The sequence below is a fragment of the Cervus elaphus genome, chromosome 27 (assembly GCF_910594005.1).
Source record: "Cervus elaphus chromosome 27, mCerEla1.1, whole genome shotgun sequence".
Classification (NCBI taxonomy): Eukaryota; Metazoa; Chordata; class Mammalia; order Artiodactyla; family Cervidae; genus Cervus; species Cervus elaphus.
Genome location: NC_057841.1, coordinates 45,837,194 through 45,856,027, shown reverse-complemented (window position 1 = coordinate 45,856,027; position 18,834 = coordinate 45,837,194). Strand labels below are relative to the sequence as shown.

At 40.5% G+C, this 18,834-nt stretch overlaps 2 protein-coding genes across 3 annotated transcripts in view; one reads left to right on the top strand and one right to left on the bottom strand.

Annotated features, from left to right (window-relative positions):
• Window positions 1–18,834, top strand: part of SPIRE1 (spire type actin nucleation factor 1) — a 159,531-nt gene that overhangs the window by 123,210 nt on the left and 17,487 nt on the right. For both annotated transcript variants that reach the window (XM_043889485.1, XM_043889486.1), the window contains exons 9-11: window positions 6,787–6,959; window positions 12,441–12,531; window positions 16,479–16,621. In XM_043889485.1, the coding sequence (XP_043745420.1) occupies window positions 6,787–6,959; window positions 12,441–12,531; window positions 16,479–16,621 (407 nt within the window). The remainder of the gene's footprint in view (window positions 1–6,786; window positions 6,960–12,440; window positions 12,532–16,478; window positions 16,622–18,834) is intronic.
• PRELID3A (PRELI domain containing 3A) overlaps window positions 17,092–18,834 on the bottom strand; it is a 64,553-nt gene continuing 62,810 nt past the window's right edge. Inside the window, exon 5 of the mRNA XM_043889487.1 lies at window positions 17,092–17,217. Coding sequence (XP_043745422.1) covers window positions 17,107–17,217 — 111 coding nt within the window. The 3' untranslated portion in view covers window positions 17,092–17,106. The remainder of the gene's footprint in view (window positions 17,218–18,834) is intronic.

Sequence of the window (18,834 nt, the reverse complement as noted above, 5' to 3'; positions counted from 1 at the left end):
CCTAAATACAAGAGCTGGAATGTGTTTCTTCTTTAAGTTGCGACATTAGCAAACTAAGGAGTAAATATTTAAATCTGTAGCATAAATAATGCATGCTAGAATAAGACAGAACTGATATATGTCCTGCTGCTTAGGTATGTTGTAGAAATACTAATCCTTAGTGGAAATCTTAATCCATCAACATTAAGGTAAGTATAATTTATTTTTCTGATGCAAATAAATATACTATCTGTATTTCAGTCATATTTCCTCCAACTAAATAAGGCAGCAGCTGGGTGTATCTAATAGACATAATTATTACACTATGTGAAATAGAAGTAATTACATATTTAATACTGTGGTTATGTGTTTTAAATTCTGAACCTAAGGCATGTGACTTCTAAAGCTATATCTAGCATCTTGAATAGTTTGCTTACTTATAAATATCATCAGAAATTGTCTTATGTAGAAGAAGTACAAAGTCTTATCCAAGGGTTTGGTTTTCTCATCAGATACATTGAAGTAATTAGGATTTATTCATTTGAATGGAAAAGTATATGTAATCAAACTGCTTAAAAATATCTCTTAAAAGTATGTTTAGCTGGAACTTTTACAAATATGCAGTGTTAGAGAAGATTACACGTACTTAGTCTTACATATGGAGATCACCCTGAAGCCTGACTGTGACATAATGTATTTTTCTATTAATTCCATTTATCTCGAAGCTTTGACCTTAGTGTGAGGTTTATTTCAGTAGTTTGAATCACCGAGCTTAAATACAGTTAAGAACCTCAGCAAGATCTCCAGGCAGTGAGAGAGCTGTCAGGTAATTTCTCAGATCCCTGTGTTGAGACTGGAAGTAACTCATGGCAGCCACTGTCAGATGTGTTCCCAGACCTTTAGGGTAGGCATTACCCTCACGACTTTACCAGACTTACGTGACACCAGGACTTTTCAGACTTTTAAAATCTACCCTGTGTGTGTGGTAGCTTCTCAGTCGTGTCTGACTGTGTGACCCCATGAACTGTAGCTTGCCAGGCTCCTCTCTCTATGGAATTCTCCAGGCAAGAATACCTGGGTTGCCATTCCCTTCTCCGGGGATCTTCCCAACCCAGGGGTCGAACTCCAATCTCCCATTATTATAGTCAGATCCTTTACCATCTCAGCCACCAGGAAGCCCAAATCTACCATAAATGACTTTAAAAATTTTCTTAAGCAAAATCATCCATAAAATCATGTATCTTATGTAGTAATTACATTTTTTCTGAAACATTAACTATATAACCATTAGAACTGTTGTGATGTCCCTCCTCGCTCCACTGGGGATTTTGCCCTGGGAGCCTGGACTGTGAGCCCCACGCCGGGGACGCTCACGTGCCTCCAGCAGAGTTGCAGCTGGGGCATGGAGAGCCGGGCCAGGAGAAGCATGTGCCTTCTGCCGAAGCACAGGCCCTGGAGGCCGTGTATGGGGAGTGCGTGCTGTGGAATACAAGTTTTCAGAATATACTTCAAGATCATTTTAAAACACTGTCTCTTTTTCCTTTGGTAGGAATTAAACAGTCAGCCCAGTCATTTTCTCCCTTCTCTCTCTTGAGAGCTTTCCAGTTACTCCTATGAGTGTGGCAGCCTGTAGCTCTCCTCCTATGAAAGGTCTATTGAAGGGTTTTTTTTTTTTTTTTTTTTTTTTTAATTTTTTTATTAGTTGGAGGCTAATTACTTCACAACATTTCAGTGGGTTTTGTCATACATTGATATGAATCAGCCATAGATTTACACTTATTCCCCATCCCGATCCCCCCTCCCATCTCCCTCTCCACCCGATTCCTCTGGGTCTTCCCAGTGCACCAGGCCGGAGCACTTGTCTCATGCATCCCACCTGGGCTGGTGATCTGTTTCACCATAGATAGTATAGATGCTGTTCTTTTGAAACATCCCACCCTCACCTTCTCCCACAGAGTTCAAAAGTCTGTTCTGTACTTCTGTGTCTCTTTTTCTGTTTTGCATATAGGGTTATCGTTACCATCTTTCTAAATTCCATATATATGTGTTAGTATGCTGTAATGTTCTTTATCTTTCTGGCTTACTTCACTCTGTATAAGGGGCTCCAGTTTCATCCATCTCATTAGGACTGGTTCAAATGAATTCTTTTTGACGGCTGAGTAAAATTCCATGGTGTATATGTACCACAGCTTCCTTATCCATTCATCTGCTGATGGGCATCTAGGTTGCTTCCATGTCCTGGCTATTATAAACAGTGCTGCGATGAACATTGGGGTGCACGTGTCTCTTTCAGATCTGGTTTCCTCAGTGTGTATGCCCAGAAGTGGTATTGCTGGGTCATATGGCAGTTCTATTTCCAGTTTTTTAAGGAATCTCCACACTGTTTTCCATAGTGGCTGTACTAGTTTGCATTCCCACCAACAGTGTAAGAGGGTTCCCTTTTCTCCACAGCCTCTCCAGCATTTATTGCTTGTAGACTTTTGGATAGCAGCCATCCTGACTGGTGTGTAATGGTACCTCATTGTGGTTTTGATTTGCATTTCTCTGATAATGAGTGATGTTGAGCACCTTTTCATGTGTTTGTTAGCCATCTGTATGTCTTCTTTGGAGAAATGTCTGTTTAGTTCTCTGGCCCATTTTTTGATTGGGTCATTTATTTTTCTGGAATTGAGCTGCAGGAGTTGCTTGTATATTTTTGAGATTAATCCTTTGTCTGTTTCTTCATTTGCTATTATTTTCTCCCAATCTGACGGCTGTCTTTTCACCTTACTTATAGTTTCTTTTGTAGTGCAAAAGCTTTTAAGTTTCATTAGATCCCATTTGTTTAGTTTTGCTTTTATTTCCAATATTCTGGGAGGTGGGTCATAGAGGATCTTGCTGTGATTTATGTCGGAGAGTGTTTTGCCTATGTTCTCCTCTAGGAGTTTTATAGTTTCTGGTCTTACATTTAGATCTTTAATCCATTTTGAGTTTATTTTTGTGTATGGTGTTAGAAAGTGTTCTAGTTTCATTCTTTTGCAAGTGGTTGACCAGTTTTCCCAGCACCACTTGTTAAAGAGGTTGTCTTTTTTCCATTGTATATCCTTGCCTCCTTTGTCAAAGATAAGGTGTCCATAGGTTCGTGGATTTATCTCTGGGCTTTCTATTCTGTTCCATTGATCTATATTTCTGTCTTTGTGCCAGTACCACACTGTCTTGATGACTGTGGCTTTGTAGTAGAGTCTGAAGTCAGGCAGGTTGATTCCTCCAGTTCCATTCTTCTTTCTCAAGATTACTTTGGCTATTCGAGGTTTTTTGTATTTCCATACAAATTGTGAAATTCTTTGGTCTAGTTCTGTGAAAAATACCGTTGGTAGCTTGATAGGGATTGCATTGAATCTATAGATTGCTTTGGGTAGAATAGCCATTTTGACAATATTGATTCTTCCAATCCATGAACACGGTATGTTTCTCCATCTGTTTGTGTCCTCTTTGATTTCTTTCATCAGTGTTTTATAGTTTTCTATGTATAGGTCTTTTGTTTCTTTAGGTAGATATACTCCTAAGTATTTTATTCTTTTTGTTGCAATGGTGAATGGTATTGTTTCCTTAATTTCTCTTTCTGTTTTTTCATTGTTAGTATATAGGAATGCAAGGGATTTCTGTGTGTTAATTTTATATCCTGCAACTTTACTATATTCATTGATTAGTTCTAGTAATTTTCTGGTAGAGTCTTTAGGGTTTTCTATGTAGAGGATCATGTCATCTGCAAACAGTGAGAGTTTCACTTCTTCTTTTCCTATCTGGATTCCTTTTACTTCTTTTTCTGCTCTGATTGCTGTGGCCAAAACTTCCAACACTATGTTGAACAGTAGTGGTGAGAGTGGGCACCCTTGTCTTGTTCCTGATTTCAGGGGAAATGCTTTCAATTTTTCACCATTGAGGGTGATGCTTGCTGTGGGTTTGTCATATATAGCTTTTATTATGTTGAGGTATGTTCCTTCTATTCCTGCTTTTTGGAGAGTTTTAATCATAAATGAGTGTTGAATTTTGTCAAAGGCTTTCTCTGCATCTATTGAGATAATCATATGGTTTTTATCTTTCAATTTGTTAATGTGGTGTATTACATTGATTGATTTGCGGATATTGAAGAATCCTTGCATTCCTGGGATAAAGCCCACTTGGTCGTGGTGTATGATTTTTTTAATATGTTGTTGGATTCTGTTTGCTAGAATTTTGTTAAGGATTTTTGCATCTATGTTCATCAGTGATATTGGCCTGTAGTTTTCTTTTTTTGTGGCATCTTTGTCAGGTTTTGGAATTAGGGTGATGGTGGCCTCATAGAATGAGTTTGGAAGTTTACCTTCTGCAATTTTCTGGAAGAGTTTGAGTAAGGTAGGTGTTAGCTCTTCTCTAAATTTTTGGTAGAATTCAGCTGTGAAGCCATCTGGTCCTGGGCTTTTGTTTGCTAGAAGATTTTTGATTACAGTTTCGATTTCCTTGCCTGTGATGGGTCTGTTAAGATCTTCTATTTCTTCCTGGTTCAGTTTTGGAAAGTTATACTTTTCTAAGAATTTGTCCATTTCATCCAAGTTGTCCATTTTATTGGCATAGAGCTGCTGGTAGTAGTCTCTTATGATCCTTTGTATTTCAGTGTTGTCTGTTGTGATCTCTCCATTTTCATTTCTAATTTTGTTAATTTGGTTCTTCTCTCTTTGTTTCTTAATGAGTCTTGCTAATGGTTTGTCAATTTTGTTTATTTTTTCAAAAAACCAGCTTTTAGCTTTGTTGATTTTTGCTATGGTCTCTTTAGTTTCTATTGCATTTATTTCTGCCTTAATTTTTAAGATTTCTTTCCTTCTGCTAACCCTGGGGTTCTTCATTTCTTCCTTATTGAAGGGTTTTAAGCTTTACAGTTTGTGTGAAAACCTGCTGCTTCTGCCTCTTTGTCCCCTTCAGCACACCCCTCCCCCAATTAAACATTTTTTCTAGCTGCTTAATACCTGGAGAGGTGATAACAAAGTTAACTTGTGTGTTGTCAGATTTTCTACTCAACACTTTATGTAAAATGATAAATGATTGACAGGTCTGTCTCTTTCCTTCCCTTCCTCATTCCTTTCCTCTGCTCACTCAGACCCTTCCTTCTAGTTCACAAGGACAGTTCTAGTTCTTGAGCTCTAAAATCAGGCAGAAATTGTGAATATTAACTTAGATATACATCATTTATAATAAATAGTTTACATAATTCTTTTAAATCATGTCAAGGAAGGCTGTACTAGAGTACACTTTCTGAATGTTACTTGGAAGCCCACGTCTTCCACTTGAAGCCTGTGAATATTATACAGTGGGGGAGCTACTGTAAACAGAACCTTACGTTCTATGTTAACTTCAGGTACAACGCTTCCTACCAGAAATGAGCAATAGTCATGTCTTTCCAGTGCTCAGTACACTCTTCACCTCTGACTCATCAGGGGAGTTTCACAGACGGCTCCATGGCTATGGGCATACTGGAACTGCTTTTTCTCATTTTTAAATACTCTATTTTAGTAGTTAATTATTAAAAATGTTGGTTATTGAAACACTGAAGAAATTTATCTCCACTTGCACTGGAAGATTACAGGCCTTTGGAACTGGTGCTGCCAAGGCTCCTGTGTCAGCTCTGCTGCAGTGGCCGTGAGCGGCTGAGTCATGCTGAGCCTTAGTCCACTCGCTCACAAGTGGAGATAAAAGTCATTGTTAATAATTGCTAACGTTGATTATGCGCCGCCTTTATTACACACACTATTAAGTGTTTTATATGCAGTTGCTAACTTATGTAATCCTCACAGCGAGCCCACTTCTGCTGTTAGCCCTATTTAACAGATGAGGACTGAGTATGCTGTAATTGCTCAGGGTCAGACAAGTAGCAGCTGAGTTAGACTCTGAATCCAAACCATCCTTGCCTTACTGTTCTGGGTGCCCTAAACTCTACACTCCCTACGCAGCAGCTTGTGTGCTGTGCTGCGTACGCGACGTACGCACTGTGCTCTGTACCCTGTGCTCACACCCTCTGTCCTCCCACCTCCTATGCTGTGTATAATCTGTCGACTGTACTCCGCACTCCGTGCTCTGTCCTGGACACGCTCTGTGCTCGGTGCTCCCACCCCGTGCTCTGCAGTCTCTGTGGTCCAGTCTGTATTCTGCACTCCGCGCTCTGTGCTGTGTGCTCTCTGCTCTGTCCTCTATAGCCTGTAGTCTGTGCTCTGCACTTTGTGCTCTGTATCCTGCTCCCACACTTCTTTCACTGCCTTTCCGTCCAGATTTGATCTTGGGATAGTCTATATCAGCTTTATCAGAAGGAATGTATCCCAGATTCTGTGTGTTCATGTTTATATGTGTATAGGTTATTGACTTTTTATTTTACTCAAACCGCCCTCAGTCTTGTAGCCCCATGCCGGAGGCTCGTGTACACCGTCACTTCCATCAGTCCATCACTCACTCTGCAGAGGCTCAAGGGAACTTGAGCCTCCCTGGGCCTCTGGGAAGTAAAGTGACTGGAGTTGGTTTTCTGTAGGATTTCTCCCAGTTCTAAATTTTAATCTACACATATAGTGAATATATAGTTATTCATGGAAAGGTTTCCTTTATTTGAGTGTGACAGTTAATGTCAAATACACATGTGTTATATGCCCAGGTGTTACTACGTGTGGCCTCTGTGCTGTCTACATGACATGGGAATGCCTTTCAGCTCAGTGCAGTTCCGAGTGCTGGCACTTGAAGACTGCGTTTGGTCCACTGACCACCTTTCTGTGCTCAGGGAAAGGTCAGCTTTTGCCTTTTTTTCCCCAGAGGTGACAACCCCTGAATCTCCCAAGAATGTTGCAGAATCATCCATGGTGAATGGAGGTGTGGCGTCACAGCCCAGAGAAGGTGGGTCAGGAGCCGCTCAGCAGGTGCCCGTGCCGCGGAAGAAGCTCCTCAAAGCCCCGACGCTGGCTGAGCTGGACAGCTCCGACTCGGAGGTGAGGCCCACACCCGTTCAAGGTCAGGAGGCCAGCCCTCCACGGGCCCTTGTGTCGCTCCAGCCGCTGGTTGCCCTCCTCCCAGTTTTCAGCCAGTTTTCAGTCACTCAGTCATGTCCAACTCTTTTGTGACCCCATGGACTGCAGCATACTAGACTTCTTGTCCATCACAAACTCCCAGAGCCTGCTCAAACTCATGTCCATTGAGTCGGTGATGCCATCCAACCATCTCATCCTCTGTCTTCCCTTTCTCCTGCCTTCAGTCTTTCCCAGCATCAGGGTCTTTCCAATGAGTCAGTTCTTCACATCAGGTGGCCAAAGTATTAGAGCTTCAGCATCAGTTCTTCCAGTGAATATTCAGGACTGATTTCCTTTAGGATTGACTGATTTGATCTCCTTGCAGTCCAAGAGACTCTCAAGAGTCATCTCCAACTCTCACATCCATACATGACTCCTGGAAAAACCATACCTTTGATTATTTGGACCTTTGTCGGCAAAGTATGTCTCTGCTTTTTAATATGCTGTCTAGGTTGTCATAGCTTTTCTTCCAAGGAACAAGCGTCTTTTAATTTCATGGTTGTAGTCACCATCTGCAGTGATTTTGGAGCCCAAGAAAATAAAGCCTGTCACTGTTTCCATTGTTTGGCCATCTATTTGCCATAAAGTGATGGGACTGGATGGCATGATGTTAGTTTTTTGAATGTTGAGTTTCAAGCCAGCTTTTTTACTCTCCTCTTTCACTTTCCTCAAGAGGCTCTTTAGTTCCTCTTCAATTTCTGCCATTAAAGTGGTGTCATTTGCATATCTGAAGTTGTTGATATTTCTCCCCAAAATCTTGATTCCAGCTTGTGCTTCATCCAGCCTCTCATTTCACATGATGTACTCTGCATATAAGTTAAATAATCAGGGTGACAATATACAGCCTTGACGTACTCCTTGCCCAATTTTGAACCAGTCTGTTGTTTCATGTCCAGTTCTAACTGTTGCTTCTTGACCTGCATACAGGTTTCTCATGAGACAGGTAAGGTGGTCTGGTATTCTCATGTCTTTAAAGAATTTTCCACAGTTGTGATCCACACAGTCAAAGGGTTTAGCATAGTCAATGAAGCAGATGTTTTTCTGGAATTCTCTTGCTTTTTCTATGATCCAGTGGATGTTGGCAGTTTGATCTCTGGTTCCTCTGCCTTTTCTAAATCCACCTGGAAGTTCTCACTTCACATACTGTTGAAGCCTAGCTTGAAGGAGTCTGAGCATTACCTTGCTAGTATGGAAATTAGTGCAGTTGTGTGGTAGTTTGAATATTCTTTGGCATTGCCCTTCTTTGGAATTGGAATGAAAAGTGACCTGTGGCCACTACTGAGTTTTCCAAATTTGCTGGCATATTGAGTGCACACAGAAGGGTTTTGTTTTTGAACTAAGATTGTTATAGAGACAGATCTGAAACCCAAATCTAAGCCCAGAATCTTCATATCTCATAAACTTTCTAGTATTCCAACCAGCAGTATATGAGAATGCCTAAATGAAAATAATTTAACTGAAAAAGGGGCTTAGAAATTGTGTTCAACATCATTACTTTGCAGTAAGAACACAGCCTAGTGGAGGCAGAGGCTTAGTTTACAAAGTCAAGACAACAGAAAAGTAACAGAATCCCTACCAAACTATGAATAGACCTCCCAGCACCAGGTCTTCTTTCTTTTCTCAAAATTCTTAATCTCAGTGGTTTTTTGGTCTATCTTTAATAACCTCTACTAGCCAGACCCAGGTAATGTTGCCAGACCCAGGTAACATTGTAAAAGTCAAGATAAGCTTTGATTGGCACTATATCAAAGCTTTCAGTAGGGAAGCAAAGCTTAGGAGCTGTATCTGTGCCTTAACTGGGCATCTTGTCAAGAAAAGGGAGATTTTCCTTCCTGCCCAATGAGTTTGGTGCCGAGGCTTGTATCTGAGATGACTCTGATGGCCTCAGGGACAGCCCACCCTGGGAGCACAACTGTGGGACTTCTGACAGTGATAGGGACTTCTGACAGTGGTGAGTGTCAAAGACTAGTATGATGCTGCTGTGAATAATAGAGCACATGTATCTTTTTGAATTAGTGTTTTTGTTTTTTTCAGATACATACCCAGGAGTGGAATTGCTAGGCCATATGGTAGTTCTGCTTTTAGTTTTTTGAGAAACCTCCATACTGTTCTCCACAGTGGCTGCAGTGATTTACATTCCCACAGTGTACAAGTGTTCCCACTTCTCCAAATCCTCTCCAACATATATTATTTGTGTTTTTTTATTTTGTTTTGTTTTTGGTGATAGCTGTTCTGACAGGTGTGAGGCGATAGCTCCTTGTGGTTTTTTTTTTTGTGTGTGTGTGTAATAAAGTTTTATTAAAGTATAAAGGAGATAGAGAAAGCTTCTGACATAGGCATCAGAAGGGGGCAAAAGAGTACCCCCTTTGCTAGTATTAGCAATGGAGTTATATACTCTCCAATGAATCCAAAGAATGTCTGGAGGCTGCAAAGACCTCACCAGACCCACTCCCATAATTTACATTTTAAGATAACAGAGTTGGCCAGAAGGTTTAATCCAAAGATTGTCCTCAGGCAGGATACATCCTTGTAAAGACCAGACCTACTCCCATAATTTATGTTTTAAGATAACAGAATTAGCCAGAGGGTTTAATCCAAAGACTGTCCTCAGGCAGGATACATTATTGGTATATAATCCTAAGGAATATAGAGGAAAAAAAGTAAAAGTTTGTCCTTTCTTCCTCCTTGAATATCCCAGACCTCTCTCTCCTTGGGGACCCTTAGACTTCTTATCAACCTGCCTAGGAAATGACTCTCTCATTCCCCCCTTTTCTTTTAGGAGAATTATGTTGCCTAGGGAAAAGGGGCGTTGTTCTCATTCCATAACTGCTTCCGAGCTGACAAGGGGCGTTGTCCCTAAATTGGTGAGGCAACATATTCTCCTAATCCTCATAGTGAGGATGTCTGATCCAGGGGCTCTAAGTAATAGTTGGAGGAGGCTGTGGCACTCATAGGAGCTTGGACAACTATTTGTAAATTAAAAGCTTTTAGACTGTTAGAAAACCCCGTTATACAGTTACAGATGTAAGGCAAAATAGTCATTAAACCAAGTTAAAATCAAAATGAAAAGTCACATTATGTCCATAGTTACATCAGTCCATCTTAAGGTTGTTAGATGTCATCAGTTTAAGAAGAGGTATCACATGCGATTGTTGAAGTTACTTGCAGACTTGGAGAAAGTCCTTTCCTTGAAGTGGAGATGTCCACCATGGAACGCCTTCCACTGATGAAGAGGGGAGTGCTCCGCAGACCCAGCAGTTAGACCGATTGTGGAATGCAGCATAGGAGCGAGCCCAGGACAGGAAGGCATTGTCTTGAGGATCAAACGGCAGACTCAGGATTTCTGGAGTCAGCAGAAGTAGGCTCACATAGATGATCGGGCCCATCTTGTCCTGAAGGATCCCGGACGAGCCCCCAAGATGAAAGGTTGTTACTGAACGATGAGACGCGGGATTCTTGGCCTATGGAGGCGGTGAATTCAATCCGGGGCCAGAGACGAGGCTGGATCGCTCAGAGCTTTTGTGTAATAAAGTTTTATTAAAGTATAAAGGAGATAGAGAAAGCTTCTGACATAGGCATCAGAAGGGGGCAAAAGAGTACCCCCCTCCTTGTGGTTTTGATTATAATTTCCCTGGTAGTCAGCAGTGCTGAGCATCTTTTCATTACCATGTTGGCCATCTGCATTTCCTGTTTGGAAAAATGTCTGTTCAGTTCTTTTTTTTTTTTTTTTTTTTATTAGTGTCTGTTCAGTTCTGCCCATTTTTTAATTGTTTTTTTCTTGATGTTAAGATGAACTGTATTCTATTTGTTTATTTTTGCTTTTATTTCCTATTTTAGAAGATGGATCCAATAAAATATTGCTACAATTTATGTCAATAAGTGTCCTGCTTACATTTTCCTCTGGGAGTTTTATGGTATCCGGTTTTACAGTTAGGTCTTTAATCAACTTTGAGTTTATTTTATTTATTTATTTATTTTAGTTTATTTTTTAATGGTAGGATTAGTTTTCAAGTAGTCTCAAAGTAGGTCAGCTCCCTAAGGTGGGCAAGGCAGAAGCAGGGGGCAGTCCACAGCTTCTGGGAGAAAATCCCAAGAGGTGCTGAGCCACATCCCTCCCCACAGCAATCCCATGCCCACCCTACCTGCCCAGGGCGGACTCCTCACTGCTCTCAGGGGAAGCATTTCAGACCCTTGGGAAGGAGGGAGGCTGCGCAGCATGGACATGCCTCAGACGTCAGTAAAATTAGCTGTAACAGTGGTTCTGGGAAAGTTAGTTGAAGGATGTACAGCAGGGATGGTTTCTGCTGTTTGAATCAGGAGCTCCCACCTCATAACTGCTGAGAAGTCCTCTTTTCCTCTGAGATATTCATGGCTTTACTTCCTTTTGACCTTCCAGAAGCAGGAGATAAGCTAGTTCTCACTGACTTTTCTGGAGACATGTATGACATCCTGTGTATGATCTCTGGGTGAGGCTTGGCCAATGTCGCCTGGTTTGTTCTTGGCAGTGAGCACCAGGAGGAGGTGGCTTCTCAGACCGTCCTTGTGTGGACTCTGTGTACACGGCTTTCTTCTCCTGTTCCTTGACTAGGTCCTTTGTAGTGGGGCTTGTTCGAAACTAATGCTTTCCACACTAAGTAGGTCAGAAAGGATTTTCACCATTTGTCTCACATAATCATAGATTAACATATTAACCTAACTTTCTTCTATATTTAAAAATATTTAGCAGTTTTCTCTATGTATTATGGAATTGAGTTGTCTTCCAGTTAATATATATCTCCTGTCACATAGTAAGTAGTAAATTTTTCATGAATAAATACTGTACCTCACTTTGGCATAGTCTAAAACAAATTAAGAAGGTCTCTTCTCACAAGTAATAGGAATTTAAATTTTATTTGACACAGTCCAGACATATTTCTCATGAAATATGTTTTCATTCATTAAACAAATATTTATGCATTACTTAGTAAGGGATGGACTTGGTAGTAGGTGACAACAATGAACAAAACACATCTACCTCTGTAGGGGTTATAAGTCTATTAGTTTTTTAAATATGTTAAATACTTGACTGATAATGTTAATCACCATTTGTTGTGTGTCAGGTGATGTGTTAAGCATTTTAAATGTGTTCTCAGATTTGTCCTTGTAGTAACCCTATTGAAATTATGAAACTGAGATAAGAAACTTGCTCTATGTCACATCACTCTAATGAGGAACAAAGCTGGGGCACACACCCAGATATGTCTAATTTTAGATCCCTTCTAGTTTGTCTCCAACTTGCTTTGAACCTTGGACATTAAAATGCGGTGCCTCACGTTACCTCTCACGAGTGAACACCCTTAATGAGCATGAGAGCACTAGTGTCTAAGAAATCTGTCTCTCCCCCTTGGCCTGTGTCTTTTTCAGGAGGAGACCCTGCCCAGGTCTGCCAGCAGCAGCAGTGCATCTCCCTCCTTCCTGGAAGACCCCTTCCTGGAGACTGTGTCCACAAGGAAGAGTGAGTATTTGTGGTACAAGAACCAGTGTCAGATGCCTTAAAAAACATGTTTAACCTAGGAAAGGGAATCCCAAAGTGCCTTGTTGTCATTTGGGGTAACTAAAGAACCAATCCTGGAATTGCACTGGTCAGGAGTAGAAATAATCGTTTTTTCCCTAGAATAACATCATAAAATAGGGCTAAACTGGTAGTTGGGTCTCAGGTTCTCAACTTAACAACAAACCAGTCACCTTTGGGCTTACAGATAATAGCTGTAGGGAGTAGGTCAGCCTGTGTGTACTTTTTAGAATTACCTCATTATCTAAATTTAAGCCAGAAGCCCTGAATAATCACACTTGTTATCATTCCTGCTACACACACACAAAATACACCCCCAGACACCCTTCCCCCTTACCCACGTACAAGTATAGGTAATAAAAACACCTTTATAACTCTTTACAGAATCTAAAATGAAGTGATTTTGAAAAGTACTATTGGCCATCTTTTTGAAAGTTCTTACTTGGCTGTGTTGGGTCCTCACTGGGGCGTGTGGGGTCTCCGTGGGGTCTCTCCCTGAGGTGCCCAGGCTGTCTAGCTGTGGGGTGTGGGCTTAGTTGCTCCAACGCCTGGGATCTTAACTTCCCAAACCAGGTATTGAACCTGTGTTCATGGCATTGCAAGGCAAATTCTTAACCAGTGGACCATCAGAGAAACCCCAGTGTTGGTAATCTTTTCATTTGTAAGATTAATATAAAGGATTAACAATTAAATATTAGAGGGGAGGATTCTGGGCAGATGGCAGAGTAGCAGGCACCATGTAGTTGTCTTTCCACCTAGACAATAACTGCAGTGGCAGAATCTGTCTGATATAATTATATTCGGAATGCTAGAATCTGTTGCATGCTTACAACTTCCAGGGGAAGATGGTGAATTGTGGTTAACTTCAGTAACCTTCAGTAAGATTTCAGCTCTTAGTGAGTGGCAGCCATTCATTCCCCTGTCCCCGTCCACATGACAGGCAGCTGTGTGCTGTTCCTGAAACAGCTTGCACACAGCTGGCGGGGCCAAGACGGACAAAATGACCTGGCCCTCTAGATCTTGGGGCTCTGTGTTCTGGTCACTGCTTCTGATTTCAGAGGTGCAGACAGACGTAGACGGCTATTGCTGAGCTGTTGTCAGCTTCCCCCTCACCCCTTCATATCTCCAAGGGATATGCGAGAATTGGAAAGTGACCATGAATGCCCAGGGAATGGCTCATCAGGGATCTGAGGAGATGTTAAGTTTACATCAGGCTGATCTTCAAAGATCAGCCTTCAACAGTAAGAGAAACAATGAATGGAGACAGTAACAAAACTCAGGAAACTCTGGGGAAGGGTAGAATCTAATTTCCAGAATTACCACATTGATAAATTCAAATATCCAGAGTTCAACAAAAAATCACAAGGCACATAAAAAAACAGAAAAGTATGGCTCATTCAGAAGAAAAAATAAGTCAACAGAAACTGTCCCAGAGCAAAATGGAGGTTTATTTCTATAAGCATTTATGTTAAAAACAAGACTTGTGTTGAAAAACAAAATTTCAACAAGTAGTCGCACAATAAATGTTCTGGTTTTAAAAACAAGAATGATGTCAAATCAAAAATATATATATAATTTGAAAATATCTTTTGTTTTCTGGGTTGTCTTTTCACTTTCTTTTTTTAACTTTTTATTTTGTATTGGGGTACAGCTGATTAACAGTGTTGTGACAGTTTCCAGTGAACAGTACAGGGGCTCAGTCATACATATGCATGTATCCATTCTCCCCCAAACTCCCCTCCCATCCAGGCTACCACATGACATTGAGGAGAGTTCCATAGCACTCTGAGGCTTTCACTTGGAACATTTAGTCCATTTCCATTTAAAGCAATGATTAATATTTGTGCATGCGTGCTTAGTTGCTCAGTCGTATCTGACTCTGCAGTCCCACAGACTGTAGCCCACCGGGCTCCCCTGTCCATGGAGTTCTCTAAGCAAGAATATTGGAGTGGGTTTCCATTCCCTTCTCCAGGGTATCTTCCCAATTAAAACCCAGGTCTCCTGCATTGCAGGCAGATTCTTTACAGGCTGAGCTACCAGGAAAGTCCATTATTGGTATTTATTGATATTAATAGGTATGTATGTACTACCATTTTGTTCATTGTTTTGCAGTTGTTTTTATTTCCTTTTATTCTAAGAAAAAAGGAATCTTTTTCCTTGATGACTATCTTTAGTGTTATGTGGAGTTCTTTCTCTTTTCTGTGTATTTGTTATATAGGCTTTTGGTTTGTGGTTACCATATAGGTTCATATATTGACAGGTGAATATTTTAAGTTGATGACCTCTTACATTTAAACACATTCTAACAATACTACATTTTTACCCTGCCAAACACATTTTGTTTTTAATAATCACATTTTACATTTTTATTTATTTTTTTAGCCCTTTAGACCAATTTATTTTGTATCCATTTAATATATCGTCTGGGACTTCCCATGGTCCAGTGGGAAATGCCCCCAAATACAGGGGGCCCAGGTCTGATCCCTGGTCAAGGAACTAAATCCCACATGCCACAACTAAGACACAGCTCAGCCAAATAAATAAATAATAAATATCTAAAAATATACATATCATCCAACAAAGTACAATAAAGTTTACAACCAGCTGCATAACAATGTAACTGTAAACAATTTAATACCACTGAACTGTATGTTTTAAAATTGTATAATTGGTAAATTTTTACAGTGTTCAATTGGGTTAGATGGTAAATATTATGTGCAGTTTAAATAATTTATGCAATTATTTAAAATTTTGCTAAGAAAAAACATATTACAGTATCTTTAGTATATTGACTTCATTTTTTGTACATGTATATGTGGAGGTTTCAGTGGTTAAAATTCTTCAAATAGTATTTTGATTTACTTAAACAGATTACATCAAAAACAATAGGAGCTGACCTTGGTTATTATCTGTAATTGGTATTTGACCAGACCCATTAAATATTATAGAGATTCCATTAAATCGCATGATGCATTTCTGTACCTTTTCTTGATTGAGGGAATTATATTCTGTTTTTTTAAGTGATTTATTGCTAGGACAGTCCAAGTAGATGGTCATCTCCTCCTCACTGTGCTGACTTTCACTTTTCCTCACCTTATTACTGCGCAAAGGGTGGGAGGAAGGACGGACAGACAGACAGCAGAGTTCTTGATGTCCTCCTGTGTTTCCACAATGTGAATCAGAGCCTGAAACATTGCCCATTTAAACTCTGTCCCCAGATATTCCTAGAGAGGAGCAGTGGCATATATAGTATTAACATTGAACCTGAAACTTATTTCTTTAATTTAAATAAAGCTTGATTTAAACTAAGGATAAAATGTCTTGATACACATCAAGAAGAAAAGAGTTTTCATATTTTCTTTTAAAAGGAAGGTATACATGACAATTTTGGTATGATTTGACACAAACAATACATAATTTTCACATGCTTTTAAAATAAAGCCCAAGATCTATTCCTTGAATTCTTTGCCCTTGGAATTGTTTATTGAATACAAGTCTTTTGCCCAATTTAAAAAAAATTTGAATAAAGCCTAAGACTCTTAACTGCAAAATTCTGTGGAAAGTAACAGGATGGCATTTGTATTATGAACCTGAGACTCCATTTCTGTTGCATTTTCTGCATGAATTTGAATATTGAACACTTTTTCCTTTTCCTTGCTATTTCAGTAGCAAGTTTATCTTGCAAAGATTATTCTATAACAATCATCCAGGGTCCCCTAGTGGCCTCCAGTCCTAATGTATCACTCAAACAAAATCAACACTTCATCTCTGAATGCAGTTGGTCACACATGGCAGAGGGTTTTCTGTTAGAAATTTGAAACCTAAGTTGCCTTTTTTTTTTTTCTTTTATAAGAGAATTGATTTCAGTTTGGTTCATCCTGTTTCTTCAGACCCTCCCAAGTTTTTGCCCATATCCTCCACACCTCAGCCTGAGCGACGGCAGCCACCCCAGAGACGACATTCCATTGAGAAGGAAACACCCACTAACGTGAGACAGTTCCTGCCGGCATCCAGGCAGAGCTCCCGGTCTCTCGTAAGTAGCCCACAGACTCTGCAGAGCAACTTGTAAGCAGTTAGAGACCTGGAATCATTAGTTTCCTTGAGAAGCTTCCAGAAGCTAGAATGAACTTTATAAATAACCTTATTTGTTGTTATTAGCTGAAGAAAACCAATCCTAAGAGTAACCAAGTGAAATCTGACATTCTTTGTTTATTTAAAGTACTTTTTTCCCCCTGGAACACTTATTTATGGTTCAAAGTATGGATATTTATTAAAGAAACATTTTTTCCCTTTCAAATGCCACTTAAACATTGTTGAAACTAAACAGAAAACTTAGTGAAGTCTGACTACAGTAGACTCTTATTGAGGCAGATGTCCAAAGGGAGAATTTTGATTCATAAAAATGCATTGTTCCATGTTTTCAAGCATGTTTTGTGATACTGGAGTCACTGCAGCTGTTTGGATGGGTTGACAGTTTGCGCTGTTTTCCAGAGACACCCAGGCGCACATCATGGCTATTCACTTCTCAGACAGGGGATGTAGCCCACGAGGTCCTTCCAGGAAGAGGCAGTGGATCTGCCAGAGGAAACCTGCGAAGGTTCTTTCTGTCCCACTTGACTTCCCAAATACCTGCAGGCAAAGTACAAGGATTCAGTCAATAATTCTACCAGCAGCCAACCTGTGTTTCTTCAGATTCTCATGAATAAAACACTAGACTCTGCTGAGTCCATACTTTAAGGCTGTAATGAATCACCAGTGGTTCAAGGAAGCAATGATAGAGGTCCCTCCCTCCAGTGGTGTGGTTTTTGTGAAGAAACCAAGTTTGAACTGCACTGATAGTGTTGAATTGATCAGTCATCTCTATTCCCAAATAATGTGATTAAAGAATTAATGATTTTGTGGCAACTCTTGTTAGGATTCCTCTAAATCCTAAATTATCACCACACACTGAAATATGCTGAAATACAGCTTTATCAGTGCTTTACCACCTGAAAAACTGAACTCTCACTGGACACGTTCAAACTTTAAAATCCAAAGGCTTTTTTTAATACGTTATTTAACAAAATACACAGTTAACTGCTACAACTGAAAAATACATGAGAGGGAGCACCTTTGTGATTTTTTTCACAAGTCCAGTGATTAGAAGGTTCTTTTCTTTACACAGCTTTTCCTAGAAGTCAGTTTGTCATTCAGCTGTGTGTGCCTGGCCTTGCGATCATATGATGTCACTGTTGAGGTTAAACTTAAAATTAGCAGTGTAAAGACACTGTCAGATTAACTACAAGGAGTATTTGGCTGGTGCATGTGTGCTAAATTGCTTCAGTCATTTCAGACTCTTAGCGACCCCCATGGACTGTAGCCCGCCAGGCTCTTCTGTCCATGGGATTCTCCAGGAAAGAATAGTGGAGTGGGTTGCCATGCCCTCCCCCAGAGGACCTTCCCCACCCAGGGATCGAACCCATGTCTCTTATGTCTCTGGTGTTGGCAGGCGGGTTCTTTCCCACTAGCACCACCTGGGAAGCCCTGTTGGCTGGTGATAGAAACTTCACCAAGGAAGGCTGTGAGGTGTCTTCCTGGCACAGGGGAGCTCAGTGTGTATGGTCAGACTGTGAGCTGTTTTTGTGGAGGAGGAGAGCAAGGTACAACCAGCATGCCTTTGCGGAGAAGGGGCTTAGTGAGCAGGCAGGGGAGCCCTGCGGTCTGTGCGGACTGGTATTTGTTCACAGAACTCAACCCCTTCAGTGCCTCTAGGGCCCAGCTGAGATGCAAGAACCTCCAGATCAAAGTCCTGACTTTTCTTGCCAGTAGCTTATCATGGGAAATCCATAAAATCCCACTCCTTTAGTGGCAGTGGCATCTAGTTTTGTAAGTATTGTTTTTAAAAGTATGATTTATGATTTAGCTATTTTTTTTAAGAAAACACTGAATCATTTTGCATTTATAAGGTCTCAACTAAAGACAGCAGAAAAGTCTTTTGTTGTTACTAATTTTCATTTATTTTATTTTTTTGATTTTCATTTATATTGGACCTTCCTCCCTTTCCTCCTGGGGTTTCCCAGGTGGTGCTAGTGGTAAAGAACTCACCTACCAATAATGTAGACACAGGAGATGCCGATTCAATCCCTAGGTCAGGAAGATCCCCTGGAGGAGGGCATGGCAATCCACTCCAGTGTTCTTGCCTGGAGAATCCAATCCCATGGGCAGAGGAGACTGGTGGGCTACAGTCATGGGGTTGCAGAGTCGTAC